Raw genomic sequence first — 14577 nt, forward strand, 5'->3', positions numbered from 1 at the left:
TTAAACCCCCCCCAAGAGCACTAGCAAACCTCCCCCCAAGGATACTGGTGCCCCTCAGGTTCAGGTGCAGACCATCCTGTTTATAGAGGTCCCACCTTCCCCAGAAAGAACCCCAGTTATCCAAGTACCGAAATCCCTCCCTCCTGCACCATCCCTGTAGCCACGCATTTAACTGTTCTCTCTGCCTATTCCTCGACTTTCTATCACGTGGCACGGGTAACAAACCAGAGACAACAACTCTGTTCGTTCTAACTCTGAGCTTCCAACCTAGCTCCCTAAAAGCCTGTCTAACATCCTCAGCACTCCTCCTACCTATGTCATTGGTGCCAATATGGACCACGGCTTCAGGCTGCTCCCCCACCCCCTTAAGGACCCGGAAAACACGAAAGTCCTCCCTCATTCTATTGTAGTCCCTCTTACACAAGCACAGGACCCTGGTACTAGATTTTATCTTCATACTCTCCATTCTGTATTCTTAATTCAACCATACTGTGATCACTCCTTCCAAGAGCATCCCTAACTACGAGGTCATTAATTATTTCTTGCTTGCTCCTTCATCGGTTCCATTACATACTGTTCAACAAAACTATCGTGGATACACTCATCCAACTCCTCCTCAGGGCTACCCTGACCGCCAATCTACATGTAGATTAAAATCCTCCATGATAATTGCTGTACCATTTTTACAGGCATTAACTACTTCTTTGTTTATTGCCCATCCCAATGTGATGTTATTATTTAGAGGCCTATAGACTACATCTATCAGTGATGTTTTCTCTTTTAGAATTTCTAATTTCCACTTAAATGGATTCAATCTCATTCTTCATAGAACCTATATAATCTCTCAGCACCACCCTGATGTTATCCTTGAATATCAGAGCTACTCCACATCCCTTGCATTCCTGTCTGTCCTTCCAAATAGTCTGGTACCCCTGGATATTTAACTCCCAGTCCTAACCATCCTGTAACCATGTTTCTGTGATGGATGCTAAATCATATTCATTCACAATGATTTGTACCATTAACTTGTTATGAGCATTCAGATAAAGTGCCTTTCTTATCCTCATGATTTCCAACATCTCTAATAATATCCCCTGAGTTATCCTACCTGTTTGCTTCTTTCACAGTCTGCCATGAACTTATACCCTCCTGCATACATACTAACCTGTTGCTTGCCTTTCTATTTACTATCATACTTCCTGTCATTTTCCCTTCCCCTTCCCCACAATTCACTGGTTGAAAGTCCTAGTCACCATCTTATTTATCATTTTCGCTAGAACACTGGTTCCAGATCAGTTCAGGTGGAGACCGTTCCATCGGTACAGATCCCTGCTATTCCAAAACTGATGCCAATGCCCCATGAAATGGAACCCCTTTTGCCCACACCACTCCCTTAGCCACATGCTTACTTCCCTAATTTTCTTATCCCTAAGCCAATTTGCATGTGGCTCGGGCAGTAATCCAGAGATTATGACCCTTGCGGACCTGTTCCTTAGTTTTGTTTCTAGTGCTTCGAAACCCCCAAACAGGTCCTCCATCCTAGTCTTGCCTGTGTTGTTAGTCCCAATGTGGGCCACACCAACTGGATACTCCCCTTCCCGCTTCAATATCCTTTCAAGCACAGGGACTGAAAATTAATGTAATTGATAACAAGAAAATGAATAGAATGCCAAATTTCCATCCGAGAATGCCATACTAGGAAGTTAAAGGGAGTAGGGGAACACATTGTAGATGCCCAAACTATAATCTTTCAGGGATTCAGAGATACAGGGGTTATCCCTCTGGATTGGAATTTTACACATGTCACTCTGCATTAAAGAATGGCGGAAGAGGAAACAAGGAAATTATAAACCAGTTTGTGTAACATCTGCAGTGGGGAAACTCCTGGAGTTTATACACAAATAGGGGGTAACTGAACACTTTGAAAGTTTCCAGTTCATCGGGTAGAGCTTGCATGGACAGGTAGGTCATGCCTGACAAACCTCAGAGCTTTTTTGAAGAAGTGACTAAGGCAGTGGACAGGGGAATGTCTATGGTTGCAATTCATATGGATTTCTAGAAGGCATTTGATAAAATCCCACAAAGGCCACACCTGGAGTATTGTGAGCAGATGTGGGAACCCACACTTTAGGCAGGATTGTTTTGGTCTTGGAGGGAGTACAACACAGGTTTACAAGAATGATACCTGGACTTCAAGGGTTACATTGAGGAAAGTTATACAGATCAGGCCTATTTGTTTTCAAATTTAGAAGGTTAAGAGCTGATCTGATTGAAGTCTTCAGGATATTAACAGGGAAAGACAGGGGAAAAAAGAAACTGTATTCAGTGGTTGGAGAGTCTAGAACTGGAAGGCATAGTCTGAGAATTAGGGCCAGATCAAGGAAACACTTCTTCACATGGGGTGGTAGATCAATCATAGAATTCCTACAATGCAGAAAGATGCCATTCAGCCCATTGACTCTGCACAAAACCCTCTGAAGAACATCCCACCCTATCCCTGTAACCCTGCATTTACCATGACTATTCCACCTAGCCTGCATCTCCCTGCAAACATCGAGGCAATTTAGCTCGGCCAATCCTGCACATCTTTGGACTGTGGGAAGAAAGCAGAGCACACGATGGAAATCTACACGGAGGAGAACGTGTAAACTCCACATAGACCGTCACCCGAGGTTAGACTCCAAACCAGGCCCCTGGTATTGTGAGGCAGCAGTGCTAGCCAGTGTACCGCCAATGTTTGGAACTCTCTCCACAGCCATATGTGGATGCTGGATCAGGTGCTAATTTTAAATCTGAGAGGCTTAAATATTTAAGGAAAGATATTCAGGTATACCAAGTGAGGCCACAGATCAACCATGATCTCCTTGAATGGTGGAACAGGCTAGATGGCCTACTCCCGTTCCTGTCTCTGCTGGATGGTGTGGTTCTTACCATGTTCCAGGTGAACTCGACCAGAGGCCGTGCCAGCAGGAAAGTATCCGTTATCATCTTGCCATCAAGGTCTGGGAACACTGTCGCCAACCCAGATCCCACATTGTGAACAACCATATCCTGTGGGGGAGGAGAGTGGGACATATTATTCAGCGCTCCTAATCATGTCAGACCACCATTAGGGGCAGTCACTCAACTAAAAACAGGCTGAATGGAGTGGAGATGCTGTCAGGACGAGAAGGGCTGAGGGAGTGGGTGAGAGGGGCAGAGGAGAAGAGTGGGTGAGGGGGCAGAGGAGAGGAGTGGGTGAGATGGGCAGAGGAGAGCGAGGTACACAGGTGGGGCAAGAACAGGCAAAGGGTGCAGAAATGGGCAGATGAGGGAGGAATGAAGAGGTGGGGGAAGGTGTGAGTGATGAATGGGGGAGAGAAGGTATCTGGGCAAAGGACAGAGGTTTTCAGATGGGGCAGGACAATATGACCGAGGGGGAGAAAATGAAAACGAAGATTGAAATGGAGACGAGATTGTAAGGAGTAGAATATCAGTTAGTAGTAAAGGGGTGGAGAGACATATGAGAGGGAAAAGAAAGGAGGAAAGAGATAATTGGATAATCCAACAAGAGGAGGGGCCCATACTGGACCTTGTATTGGCTAATGAGCCTTTCAGTGGATGAGCATTTTGGAAACAGTGATCACAAATCCTTACGTTTTGAAATAACGATGAATAAGGAATAGTCTGGACTTTGAGGGAAGGAGGACAAATTATGGCAGTATTAGGCAGGAGCTCGGGAGATTTAATTGGGAGGGACTGTTATTGGGCAGGTTCACGTCTGACATTCCAAATGTTTAAAGACCTGATTAGAGTTCAGTACCAGCATATTCCAGCAAGGAGGAAGGAAGGGAAGGGACCACTGGATAATGAGGGGGGTTGTGAGTTTTGTCAAAAGGAAAAAGAAGCATATGTAAGGTTTAGGAGAAAGTGAGGACTGCAGATGCTGGAAATCCTGATGAAGGGCTAATGCCTTAAACATCAATTCTCCTGCTCCTCAAATGCTACCTGACCTGCTGTGCTTTTCCAGGATCACACTCTCGACATATGTAAGGTTGAGGAAGCTAAAATTAGACAGGGCCTGTGAGGAATATAAAGAAAGCAGGAAATACTCAAGCAGGGAGTTAGGAGAGCAAGGAGAGGCCATGAAATGACCTTGGTAAATAGAGTTAAAGTGAATCCCAAGGCATTCTATGCATACATTGAAAACAAGAGGATAATTAGGGAGATGGTAGGACCACTCAAGAATAAAGGAGGGAACTTGTGCTTAGCGACAGAGGATATGGGTGAAAGTACTTTGCATCAGTATTCATCCAGGAGAAGAATACAGACTATAGAGAGATTTATGTGGAGCATGCTAATATACTAGGGCATTCTAAGATCAAGAAAGAAGTGGTGGCGCTCTCTTGGAGGGCTTTAAGGTGGATAAATCACCACAGCCTGATGATTCCTGAAGAAGGGCTTCTGCCTGAAATGTCGATTCTCCTGTTCCTTGGATGCTGCCTGACCTGCTGCGCTTTTCCAGCAACACATTTTCAGCCCTGATGATATCTACCCCAGGTTATTGAGAGAGGCAAGAGAGGAGATTACTGGGGCCTTGATCAAGATCATTGTATCCTTGCTAGTGACTGGAGAGGTCCCTGAGGATTGGTGAGTAACATTGTGAGATACATTGTTCCTCTGCTCAGAAAGGGAAATAGGGACAATCCAGGAAACTATAGACCAGTGAGTCTCACATCGGTGGTTGGGAAGCTATTGGAGAGAATTCTTAGGGATAGGATTTATTTTATAAAAGCATGGCCTTGTGCAGGATAGGTCATGTCTTAATAAGTTGATTAAATTTTCGAGGAGTGACAAGGGTGATTGACAAGGGAAGAGCAGTGGATGTTGTCTACCTGGATTTTAGTAAGGCTTTTGACAAGATCCTCATGGTAGGCTCATCCAGAAGATTAAGATGCATGGGATCCATAGTGGTTTGGCCATTTGGATTAAGAATTGGCTTGCCCATAGAAAGCAGAGGGTAGTGATGGAAGGGTGTTTTTCAGACTGGAGATCCATCACTAGTGGTGTTCTGCAGGGATCTGTCTTGGGATTTCTGCTATTTGTGATGTATATAAATGACTTGGATGAAAATATAGATGTGTAGGTTAATCAATTTGCAGATGATACAAAGATCGATGGAGTCGTGGATAGTGTAAAAGGTTATCAAAGGTTACACGGGGATATAAATCAGTTGCAGATATAGCTAGAGAAATGGCAGATGGAGTTTAATCTGGGCAAGTATGAGGTACTACGCTTTGGGAGATCAAATGTTAAGGTAAAGTGTACAGTTAATGGCAGGACTTTGAACAACATTGATGTACTAAGGGGTCTTGGGGTTCAAGTCCATAACTCCCTGAAAGTGGCCATGGAAGTAGACAGGGTGGTAAAGAAGGTGGATGGCATGCTTGCCTTTGTTGGTCAGGGAACTGAGTACAAGAGTCAGGATGTCATGTTGCAGCTTTATAAGACTTTGGTTAGGCCACACTTGGAGTATTACATTCAGTTCTGGTTGTCACATTTACTGGAAGGATGTGGAGGTTTTGGAGAAGGTGCAGAAAAGATTAGAGGGTATGAGCTATAAGGAAAAGGTAGAGAAACTCAGGTTGTTTTTTCTGGAGTGGTGGAAGCTACACAAGCCTATAAAATTATGAGATACATAGATAGGGTTTTTGGGAAAAAAATTCTGACCAGAATTGAAACGTCTAATACTAGGGGGCATGCATTTAAGGTGAGAGGGGGAAAATTGAAAGGAGATGTGAGGGGTACGCGTTTTACACAGAGAGTGGTAGGAGTCTGGCTGCCAGAGGGTGGCGGTGGAGGCAGATACAATCGGGGCATTTAAGGGAAGTTTAGATCAGCACATGAATGTACAAGGAATGGAGGGCTATGGACCAAGGGCAGGCAGAAGGCATTAATTTGGCATCATGTTCAGCATAACATCATGTTTCGAAGGATCCATTCCTGTGCTATACTGTTCTATGTTCTATTAACCCTTATCTAATATCCTCATCTTTATTGGTGAGGGCACTGAGTGTAGGCATTGGGAGGTCATGTTGCGGCTGTACAAGACATTTGTTAGGCCACTTTTGCAATATTGTCTGCAATTCTGGTCTCCTTCCTATCGGAAGGATGTTGTGAAACTTGAAAGGGTTCAGAAAAGATTTACAAGGATGTTGTCAGGCTTGGAGGATTTGAGCTATCGGGAGAGGCTGAATAGGCTGGCGGTGTTTTCCCTCAAGTGTCAGAGGCTGAGGGGTGACCTCATAAAGGTTTATAAAATCATAAGGGGCATGGATAGGGGAAATAGACAAGGTATTTTCCCTCAGGTGGGGGAGTCCAGAACTAGGGGGCATTGGTTTAGAGTGAGCAGGGAAAGATATAAAAGGGTCCTAAAGGGCAACCTATTCATGCAAAGGATGGTGTGTGTATGGAATGAGCTGCCAGAGGAAGCGGTGGAGACTGGTATAAATATAACATTTAAAAGGCATCTGGATGGATGTATGAATTGGAAGGGTTTAGAGGGATATGGGCCAAGTGCTGGCAAACGGGACTAGATTATTTTGGGACACCTGGTCAGGATTGATAAGTTGGACTAAAGGGTCTGTTTCCATGCTGTACATCTCTATGACCTGTTCATTAACTATTCCAATGATGTAGGTGTGGGAGATGGCCATTCAGCCTATTGAACCTGCTCTACCATTCAATAAAATTTGAGGCTGATCTGATTTTGCCTCAACTCTACTTCCTGTCTCCTCCCAAAATCCTGGATTCCCTTCATCAATCAAAAATCTGTCAAACCTAGCTTTGAATAGATTCAGTAGCTCAGTGTCCACTACTCTCGAGGAATGAGAATTCCGGACACTCCAAACCTTCTTAGAAATGAAATTCCTTCTCATCTCTGTATCTTCTGAAATTGTTTCCCCCCCACCCCCATTGTCCATTTCCCCTTGCATGGAAATATCATCATATTGACAACTCCCCTCAGGATCCCATACGCTTGAATAAGGCCAATGCTTATTCTCCTAAACTCCTGTGATATCAACCAATCTTTCCGAGAGAACCCCTTTATCCCAGGAAGCAAAATTGATTCTGATTCATCTCTACCCTCTGTGCGTACAGAGAATAAAACTGTCCATTGCAGCGAGACTCAGTCTCATCAATAGCCCTTGCAGTAAAACCTCTCTTTTATGTTCCATTTCTTTTGTATTTAACTAAACATTTCCATTTGCCTTCCTCATTTTTTGCTGTACCTGTATGTTCATTTGTTTATTTTGTGTGATTCCTGAAGCAGGTCACTCAGATCACTCTGTCCTCTAACCTTCAAAAGTCCATCCCTTTTCAAAAATGTGCTATTTTTCTGTTCTGTCCAACAATATGAACACACTCTCAATTACCCTCCCTGCTAATTTATTACCCTTTCATTTAACCTTTCTATATCCCATTGCAGACACTCCACCTCTTTTTACTTCAAGGGGTCTGAAGCATAAGAGTAGGGAAGTCTTGCTGTCAATATACAAGATGCTGGTGAGACCACATCTGATGTACAGAGAACAGTTTGGGTCCCCTTATTTAAGGAAAGGTAGCATTTCATTTGGAGACAGTTCACACAATGTCCGCTCAGATGATCCCTTGTATGGAGGGATTGTTTAATGAGCAAAGATTAAATTGATTGGGGCTTCACTTACTGGAGTTTAGAAGAATGATAGGTGTTCTCATTGAAACATATAGGACTCTTCAGGGGCTTGACAGGGCAAATGCTGAGCGGACTTGGGTGGGCCCAGCACGGACTTGGGGTGTTGGCATTGGAGAGAGTCTGGGTCCCTGATGGCTTTTGCATCGTCAAAGTGGACCTAGCGCCAACTTCATCGTCACTGTGGTGGAGTTGTGTTTGGACTATTGTGGTATTCAGCGACACTGGTGATGTCTACATTGGTGAGGTGCAGCAAAGACATCAGTGGAGGTGGGATGCTGCTGAAGAGTGATCATTTCTGTTACAGAGGTGGCACCACAGTGAAAGGACTTGTGCCTGGTTACCAAGCCCACAGCCCGGTGTGGAGCATTTATCATCAAGGACTGGAAAGTTATTTCAGGTTATTTTTGTGTTTTAAGATGGCATCGGAACATGGCGACAACCATGCCACACTTTCCAGCGTAATTTGTTACAAAGTATGTATGACAATAAATAGTTAAAATCAATAAGTCAAATCATGGGAGGATCTAGGAGCAATGGGAATAGTCTCAGAATAAAGGCGCACCAATTTAAGACTGAGATGAGGATGAATTTCTTTTCTAGGAGTGTTGTGAATCTTTGGAACTCATTGCTGCATTGAGCTGTGGGGCCAGAGTTCTTGTGCATATTTAAGACTGAAATAGATTCTTGGTCAGAAGGAGAATAAAGGGTTATGGGAAACGCAGGAACGTGGATGTGAAAACTGTTAAATCTGTTGAATGGCAGACTGAGCTCAAGGGCCAAATGGCCTACTCCTGTTCCTTTTTTTATGCTGTTATTTTTGACAAGTATTTTTTATCCCCCTCATTGACAAATTCAGCAACTGTACATTTAGTCCTTTCATTCATGTATTTGTAATACTTCGAACAGCCATCACTGATCCACGTTATACACTACTCATTACAGCTTGCCAACCTGAAGGTAACCCGTTTTTCCCTACGCTGTATATCCTGTAAGCTAACCAGTGTCTAATGTTGCTAATATCTTAATACCATGAGCTTGTAACTTGTGCCTTTTTTAATGTGACACCTTATCAAACCCCTCTGGCAATCTAAATACAGTGCATCAACAAATTTCTGTTTATAAACCCTGCTTGCTACATCGTCAAAGAAATCATAAAAACTTGCCATACACAATTTCCTTACCCAAAATCAGGCTGACTCTGTTTTATTGTGTTACAATTTTCTAACTGTCCAGCTCTTCTATTGGATTTGGGCATTTTTCCAATGGTCAAGACTGCTTGTGATCAGATCACTCATGGGAGACTGACAGCAGAGGTAAGAGCCCTTGGGATCCAAGGATATTTGACCAAATTGGATGCACAGTTGGCAGGAAGTAGAGGGTGATGGTAGAGGGTTGAATCTCTGACTGGATATCTGTCAGGGGTTCTACAGGAGCCAGTGTTGGGGCCCTTGCAGCTTGGGGTCTGTATAAATGATTTAGACTTGTTAAATGGGTTGATCAGTAAGTTCACAGAGGATACCAAAATTGGTGGGATGATAAATTAGATTACTTACAGTGTGGAAACAGGCCCTTCGGCCCAACAAGTCCACAATGACCCTCCGAAGAGCAACCCACCCAGACCCATTCCCCTACATTTACTCCTTCACCTAACACTACGGGCAATTTAGCATGGTCAATTCACCTGACCTGCTCGTCTTTGGACTGTGGGAGGAAACCAGAGCACCTGGAGGAAACCCACGCAGACAGGGGGAGAATGTGCAAACTCCATACAGACAGTTGCCAGAGGCAGGAATTGAACCCAGATCTCTGGTGCTGTGAGGCAGCAGTGCTAACCACTCTGCCACCATGCCACCCCAATTATGAGGAAGATAGCCTTAGATTAGATGGGCTGCTCAGATGGGCTGATCAGTAGCAAATGGTCATGATAAATGTGAGGTGGTGTGCTTGGATAGGTAAAATGAAGCAAGGGAATAGCTGAACAATAGGACCACAGGAAGCTCCGAGGATCAGAGGGACCTTGGTGTGCATGTACCCCGTTCCCTGAAGGACAGGTGAATAAAGTAGTGTGGTGCACTTGATTTATTAATCAAGGCACAGAGTTTAAGGCTAGGGAGGTGATGCTGTATGAAATGTTGGGTTAGGCCACAGCTAAAGTATGGTAAGCAGTTTGGGAATTCATGTTATAGAAGGGGTGCAATACCCCTGGACAAAATGCAAAGGAGAAAGTTACCCAGGCTGAAGAATTTCAGTTATGTAGAGAGATTGGACAGATTGCAGTTGTTTTCCTTCAGAACAGAGGAGATTGAGAGAGGAACATGATTGAGATGTATAAAATGATGTGGGGGCATATAGAAGGTAGACAGGAAGAAACCTTTCCCCTTGGTAGAGGTATCAATGAGAAGGGAACATGGATTTAAAGTTTACAGCACAAGGCTTAGAGGAGATCTGATAGAGAACTTTTCACCTAGAGGATGGTGGGAATCTGGAACTCCCTGCCTGTCAGGGTGATAGAGGCAGAAACCCGCAATATTTAAGAGGTATTTGGATGTATATTTGTGATGCCAAGGCATACCAGGCTGTGGGTAAATGCTGGAAAATGGGTTAGCATAGTTAGGTTGGTTGCCTTCTGGTGCAAACTTGATGGGCCAAAGGGCCTTTTCCAGTGCTGTAGACCTGACTTTATGGCTATGACTCCTGTTGTCTGTCTCCCTTATTCTTTTTTTACTCCTTTTTTTACATTGGTGATTTTCAATCTACTGGGATTTTTCCCGAAGGCAGGGAATTTTGGAAGATGACGGGCAATGCATCCACTATCTCTGCAGTTACTACGTTTAAAACGTGAGGATCTCAGGTCCAGAAGCCTTATCAGAGCCATCAGTTCGCTCTTTGCTTTTTCATTAATTTACTTCCTCCCTCTGTTTTGCTTCGTAATTGTGATCAATACTTGCTCTCCTATATTCCTCACTAAGGTCACCCTCATGCTGCTGCCAGTACCTGAGCTCACAGCCAGTCCAGTTCCCCTGTCACTTCTGTGCTCAGCAACTCACACTTGATTTTAAAATTCTCATCCGTGTTTTCAATTACCTCAATAGTCTTGCCCCTCCCTATCTTTCCCCCAGCCCTACATCCTTCAGTTACCTCCCCTCCTCAAACTCCATCTGCTTAAGCTTCTCAAGTTCGGATGTTCCATCATTGACACCCATTTCATGGAACATACTGTGGAATTCCCTCCCTCAACACTCCACTTATTTTCTTGTTACTCAAATTCCACTGAAAAAGTTCTGTAACATTCAACTTGTTAAAAACATGATAATAGTTCATAGCAATTTATTTTGCATGTGCAAAACCAGCTCTTAGGCTTTTAAGTTTAATGAGGTAGTCAGTTCAAAACATTATCTATTTTATTTTATAGAGGCTGGGGTTGGAGGATTTGAGCTGTAGGGAGAGGCTGAATAGGCTGGGGCCATTTTCCCTGGAGCATCGGAGGGGAAAATCATGAGGGGCATGAATAGGGTAAATAAACAAAATCTTTTCCATGGGGTGGGGGAGTCCAGAACTAGAGGGCATAGGCTTAGGGTGAGAGGGGAAAGATATAAAAGAGACCTAAGGGATAACTTTTTCTCGCAGAGGGTGGTGCGTGTATGGAATGAGCTGCCAGAGGAAGTGGTGGAGGCTGGTACAATTGCAACATTTAAAAGGCATCTGGAAAGGTACATGAATAGGAAGGGTTGAGAGGGATATGGGCCAAGTGCTGGCAAATAGGACTAGATTAGGTTAAGATATCTGGTCCGTGCTATACATGTCTATGGCTCTTTACCTCAAGAACTTACTTCCTTTTTGGAAACCAGCTAAAATTGATAGCCCCCCCCCGCCACCCTCCACCAAAGCATTTGGTCATCTGAGCATATAGCTCCAATGTAACCGGTTTCATTTTATAACATATCTGCAAAGCACCTTGAGCTGTTTCGGTGTATCAATATAAACTGTTGATAAAACGGAAACAAAGACAGTGGTACGGACAGAGGGCAGACCCAATGGGACATGGCATAAACAGGGCAGAGAGACAGATAGCACTTGCCTGTCTGAAGACAATGTTAAAGGGAAAAACCTCAAAGAAGAAATCACTGGTGAAAGATAACATCTCCTCCTTGTCCGTATCCTCCTTCTGAATGTAGCGGTAAGCTGAGTTATCAAAATTCAACCTGTGTAGTGACAGAGAGAAAAGTGCAAACAATCTTAAACCCCAAATATAGTGAGAGCTGGAGAGAGAGAGAGAGAGAGTGAGACAGGAGTGGTGGAGATGGGGAGAGAGTGAGTGAGAGACAGATTGGCCCTGATTTTGAAACTCAAGAAGTTGTTATTCTGGTGTCAATGGGAGGCACACGGAGGCCCTACAGAATCCTCTTCATAGAACAATCTAAAAGAATTAGTCGGGATGCTGTTGGGCAACTTCCCTCCAGCTGGAACTCTGTGAAAGTTACCATTTTAAAGCAGAGTGGATTGGGAGGACATGTGGTGTATTGATGCAGTTCAGTAAAATAGTTACTCAGGAAAACTTAGATCACTAATTACAAAGGCTAACTCTTGATTAAACGACCCAATACTTATCTCACTTCCACACCCCTCCACCCACTCTCCCCAACAAAGTACACACCCTCCAGATATTGACCTGATGCCTCTGCCAAAAGACCCATCCCTCTTCAAAATGACCTCTTTCATCTCCTCGCACAACCTTCCCATGCCACTACCCCTTTCTCTCACAATCCATCTCTCTGCCATCTACTTCTCTCCACCTCCAGCTCCCTTGCTTTTGAACCTGATTCCTCTTGCACACCACCCTCACCTGGTCCAGCCAACCCCATATCACCTACTTTAGACCCAACACGCCCCCCCCCACCCCCACTTTGTGCCTCGAGCACAACCTGACCCTACCAACCTCCACCCCCACTGACCCCCACCGCCGCCCCAACCCACTTCTACTCTTTGACCTGACTGCCCTCTCACCCCCACAGAATCCACATTTTCCCCTTTTCCTGATCCAGACTTGCCCCACTCCAAACTGTATGTGCCTCCTCCCTGCCCAGGACCTAGTCACTGCATCCTCCTCTGATCTGTCTGCCCTCTGACCCCATGGGACCTGGGCTCCTATTTGCCTGCCATGGGAGCTGATTCTCTCACCTGAACTCCTCCACCCCTCCCTGCTTCCCCTGCTTCATTTATCCCATCCACCCTTCCTACCCGTGTCATTTACCTACCACCTTGCCCATCTGGAACCTTACCAACCTGGCATCTAGCACCCTGCTCTAGCCATCTGGCTTACCACTTACCAAACACTCGCCTGACCCTCCTGGCTTAGCTGACGTGTATATAGTTTGACAGCTGCTGTCAGTGACCGGCTGTGACTCTGGACCTTTATGTTTCAGAACACAGCAGCAGAATGCTGTGAAATGGGCCCATGATTTGCCCCAGCAGTTCGACGCAACAAGAGGATTGTCAGGATGGAAAGACAGCTCTACATTTCAGGGGGAGCCCTGAGCAGAGTCTCTTGTCAGAAACGCAAAGCTTTTTTGCCTTTCATTAAAAGGCAAGGCCAGAGGTTGTGTTTGTTTACGACACCCTCTCATCAAACTGAGTAGGAAAGGCAGGAAGACATTGTGTGTATTTTGAGAGAGACAACAACCAAGAAAGAGTGGGAAAGAGGTCCAGAACCTCAGGATACTCTCCAATGAAATAGCCACAAATGCTTTTACAGTTATTGTTCCATATCACGATAGGAGTTCTAATGGAAGAGGTAATGTTACTCTGTTACTCTAATGACCTTCCATTTAGTCCATTGAGATGGGCCATCAGCCTCTGAAATGTCTTTTTGTAAATAACATAACTGACTTCTGAGCTTGTTGAATTAAATCTACAAAGCTGAGATTCTAAGTCAGTTGCTGTTTGACCTTCAGGCAGAGTTGGCAGTCTGCCCCAGACCCTCCATCTCTCTCTGTCTCCAAATTGTTGACTTCAAAGAAGTTTCCAGTTTGATTCCCGGCAGGTAAAATGCTGGCCCCAGCTCGCTGAGGAAGCTAGCATTGGACACTGACTTCTGGGAAGTTGTAGTTAACCTGAACTGATTTTTATTAATTCTGATTGACCAAAATTTGGAATTTATAACAACGCCTCCTCTCCTGTCCTGTCTTCCTTACTTTCCTAAGTCCATGTGCACCTGAATGATGGAGCAAAGCAATGCTCTCCACATTTTGAATGTTTTCTTCTGAAGCCCTATGTTTCCTTTCATCCTAAAGGATTTCGCTATTGATTCATTTTAAAAACTAAAGTATGAAAACCACGGTTTAGGTATAGCCTTTGACCTGCCACTATCCACGAAGTTCCATTGGATCTGAGGGACAGGGATCATTGAAGGACTGAGATTCCCCATGTCTAAAGTTATTTCTTTCTTTTTAATTCTCAGGATATAGGTGTTGCCAGCCAGGCCTTCATTTTTTGCCCAACGCAGATTGTCCTGCGGACGTCCTCATCCGAAGGCACATGAGCTTAGATCCTGGATCAGTACGTGGGACTATGATGTTGTGGCCATTTCTGAGACTTAGGTTGAGAGAGGGACAGAATGGCCTGCTCAATGTTCCAAGGTTTCTTTGATTTACAACTGGTATGCCATTTTGGAAGCTGCTGAGGGTGCTGGTACCTCAGGAGTGGGGTCAGAGCCAAGCTTCTGGCACCACAAGTGATGTAACGACAGGGGAGGGGGAGGAAGAGGAAAGGAAGAGCAATAGTGATATGGGATTCTTTAATCAGGGGAGTAGACAGGCGCATCTGTGGCTGAAGACGTGACTCCAGGTTGGTGTGTTGCCTGCCTT

General features: G+C 44.6%; 1 protein-coding gene across 1 annotated transcript in view; it reads right to left on the reverse strand.

The window, feature by feature from the left end:
- LOC140492187 (soluble guanylate cyclase 88E-like) overlaps window positions 1–14577 on the reverse strand; it is a 275822-nt gene that overhangs the window by 94698 nt on the left and 166547 nt on the right. Inside the window, exons 5-6 of the mRNA XM_072591046.1 lie at window positions 11793–11916; window positions 2932–3051 (exon numbers count right to left, since the gene is read on the reverse strand). Of these exons, the coding sequence (XP_072447147.1) occupies window positions 2932–3051; window positions 11793–11916 (244 nt within the window). The remainder of the gene's footprint in view (window positions 1–2931; window positions 3052–11792; window positions 11917–14577) is intronic.

The sequence above is a fragment of the Chiloscyllium punctatum genome, chromosome 20 (genome assembly GCF_047496795.1).
Source record: "Chiloscyllium punctatum isolate Juve2018m chromosome 20, sChiPun1.3, whole genome shotgun sequence".
NCBI classification, from domain to species: Eukaryota; Metazoa; Chordata; class Chondrichthyes; order Orectolobiformes; family Hemiscylliidae; genus Chiloscyllium; species Chiloscyllium punctatum.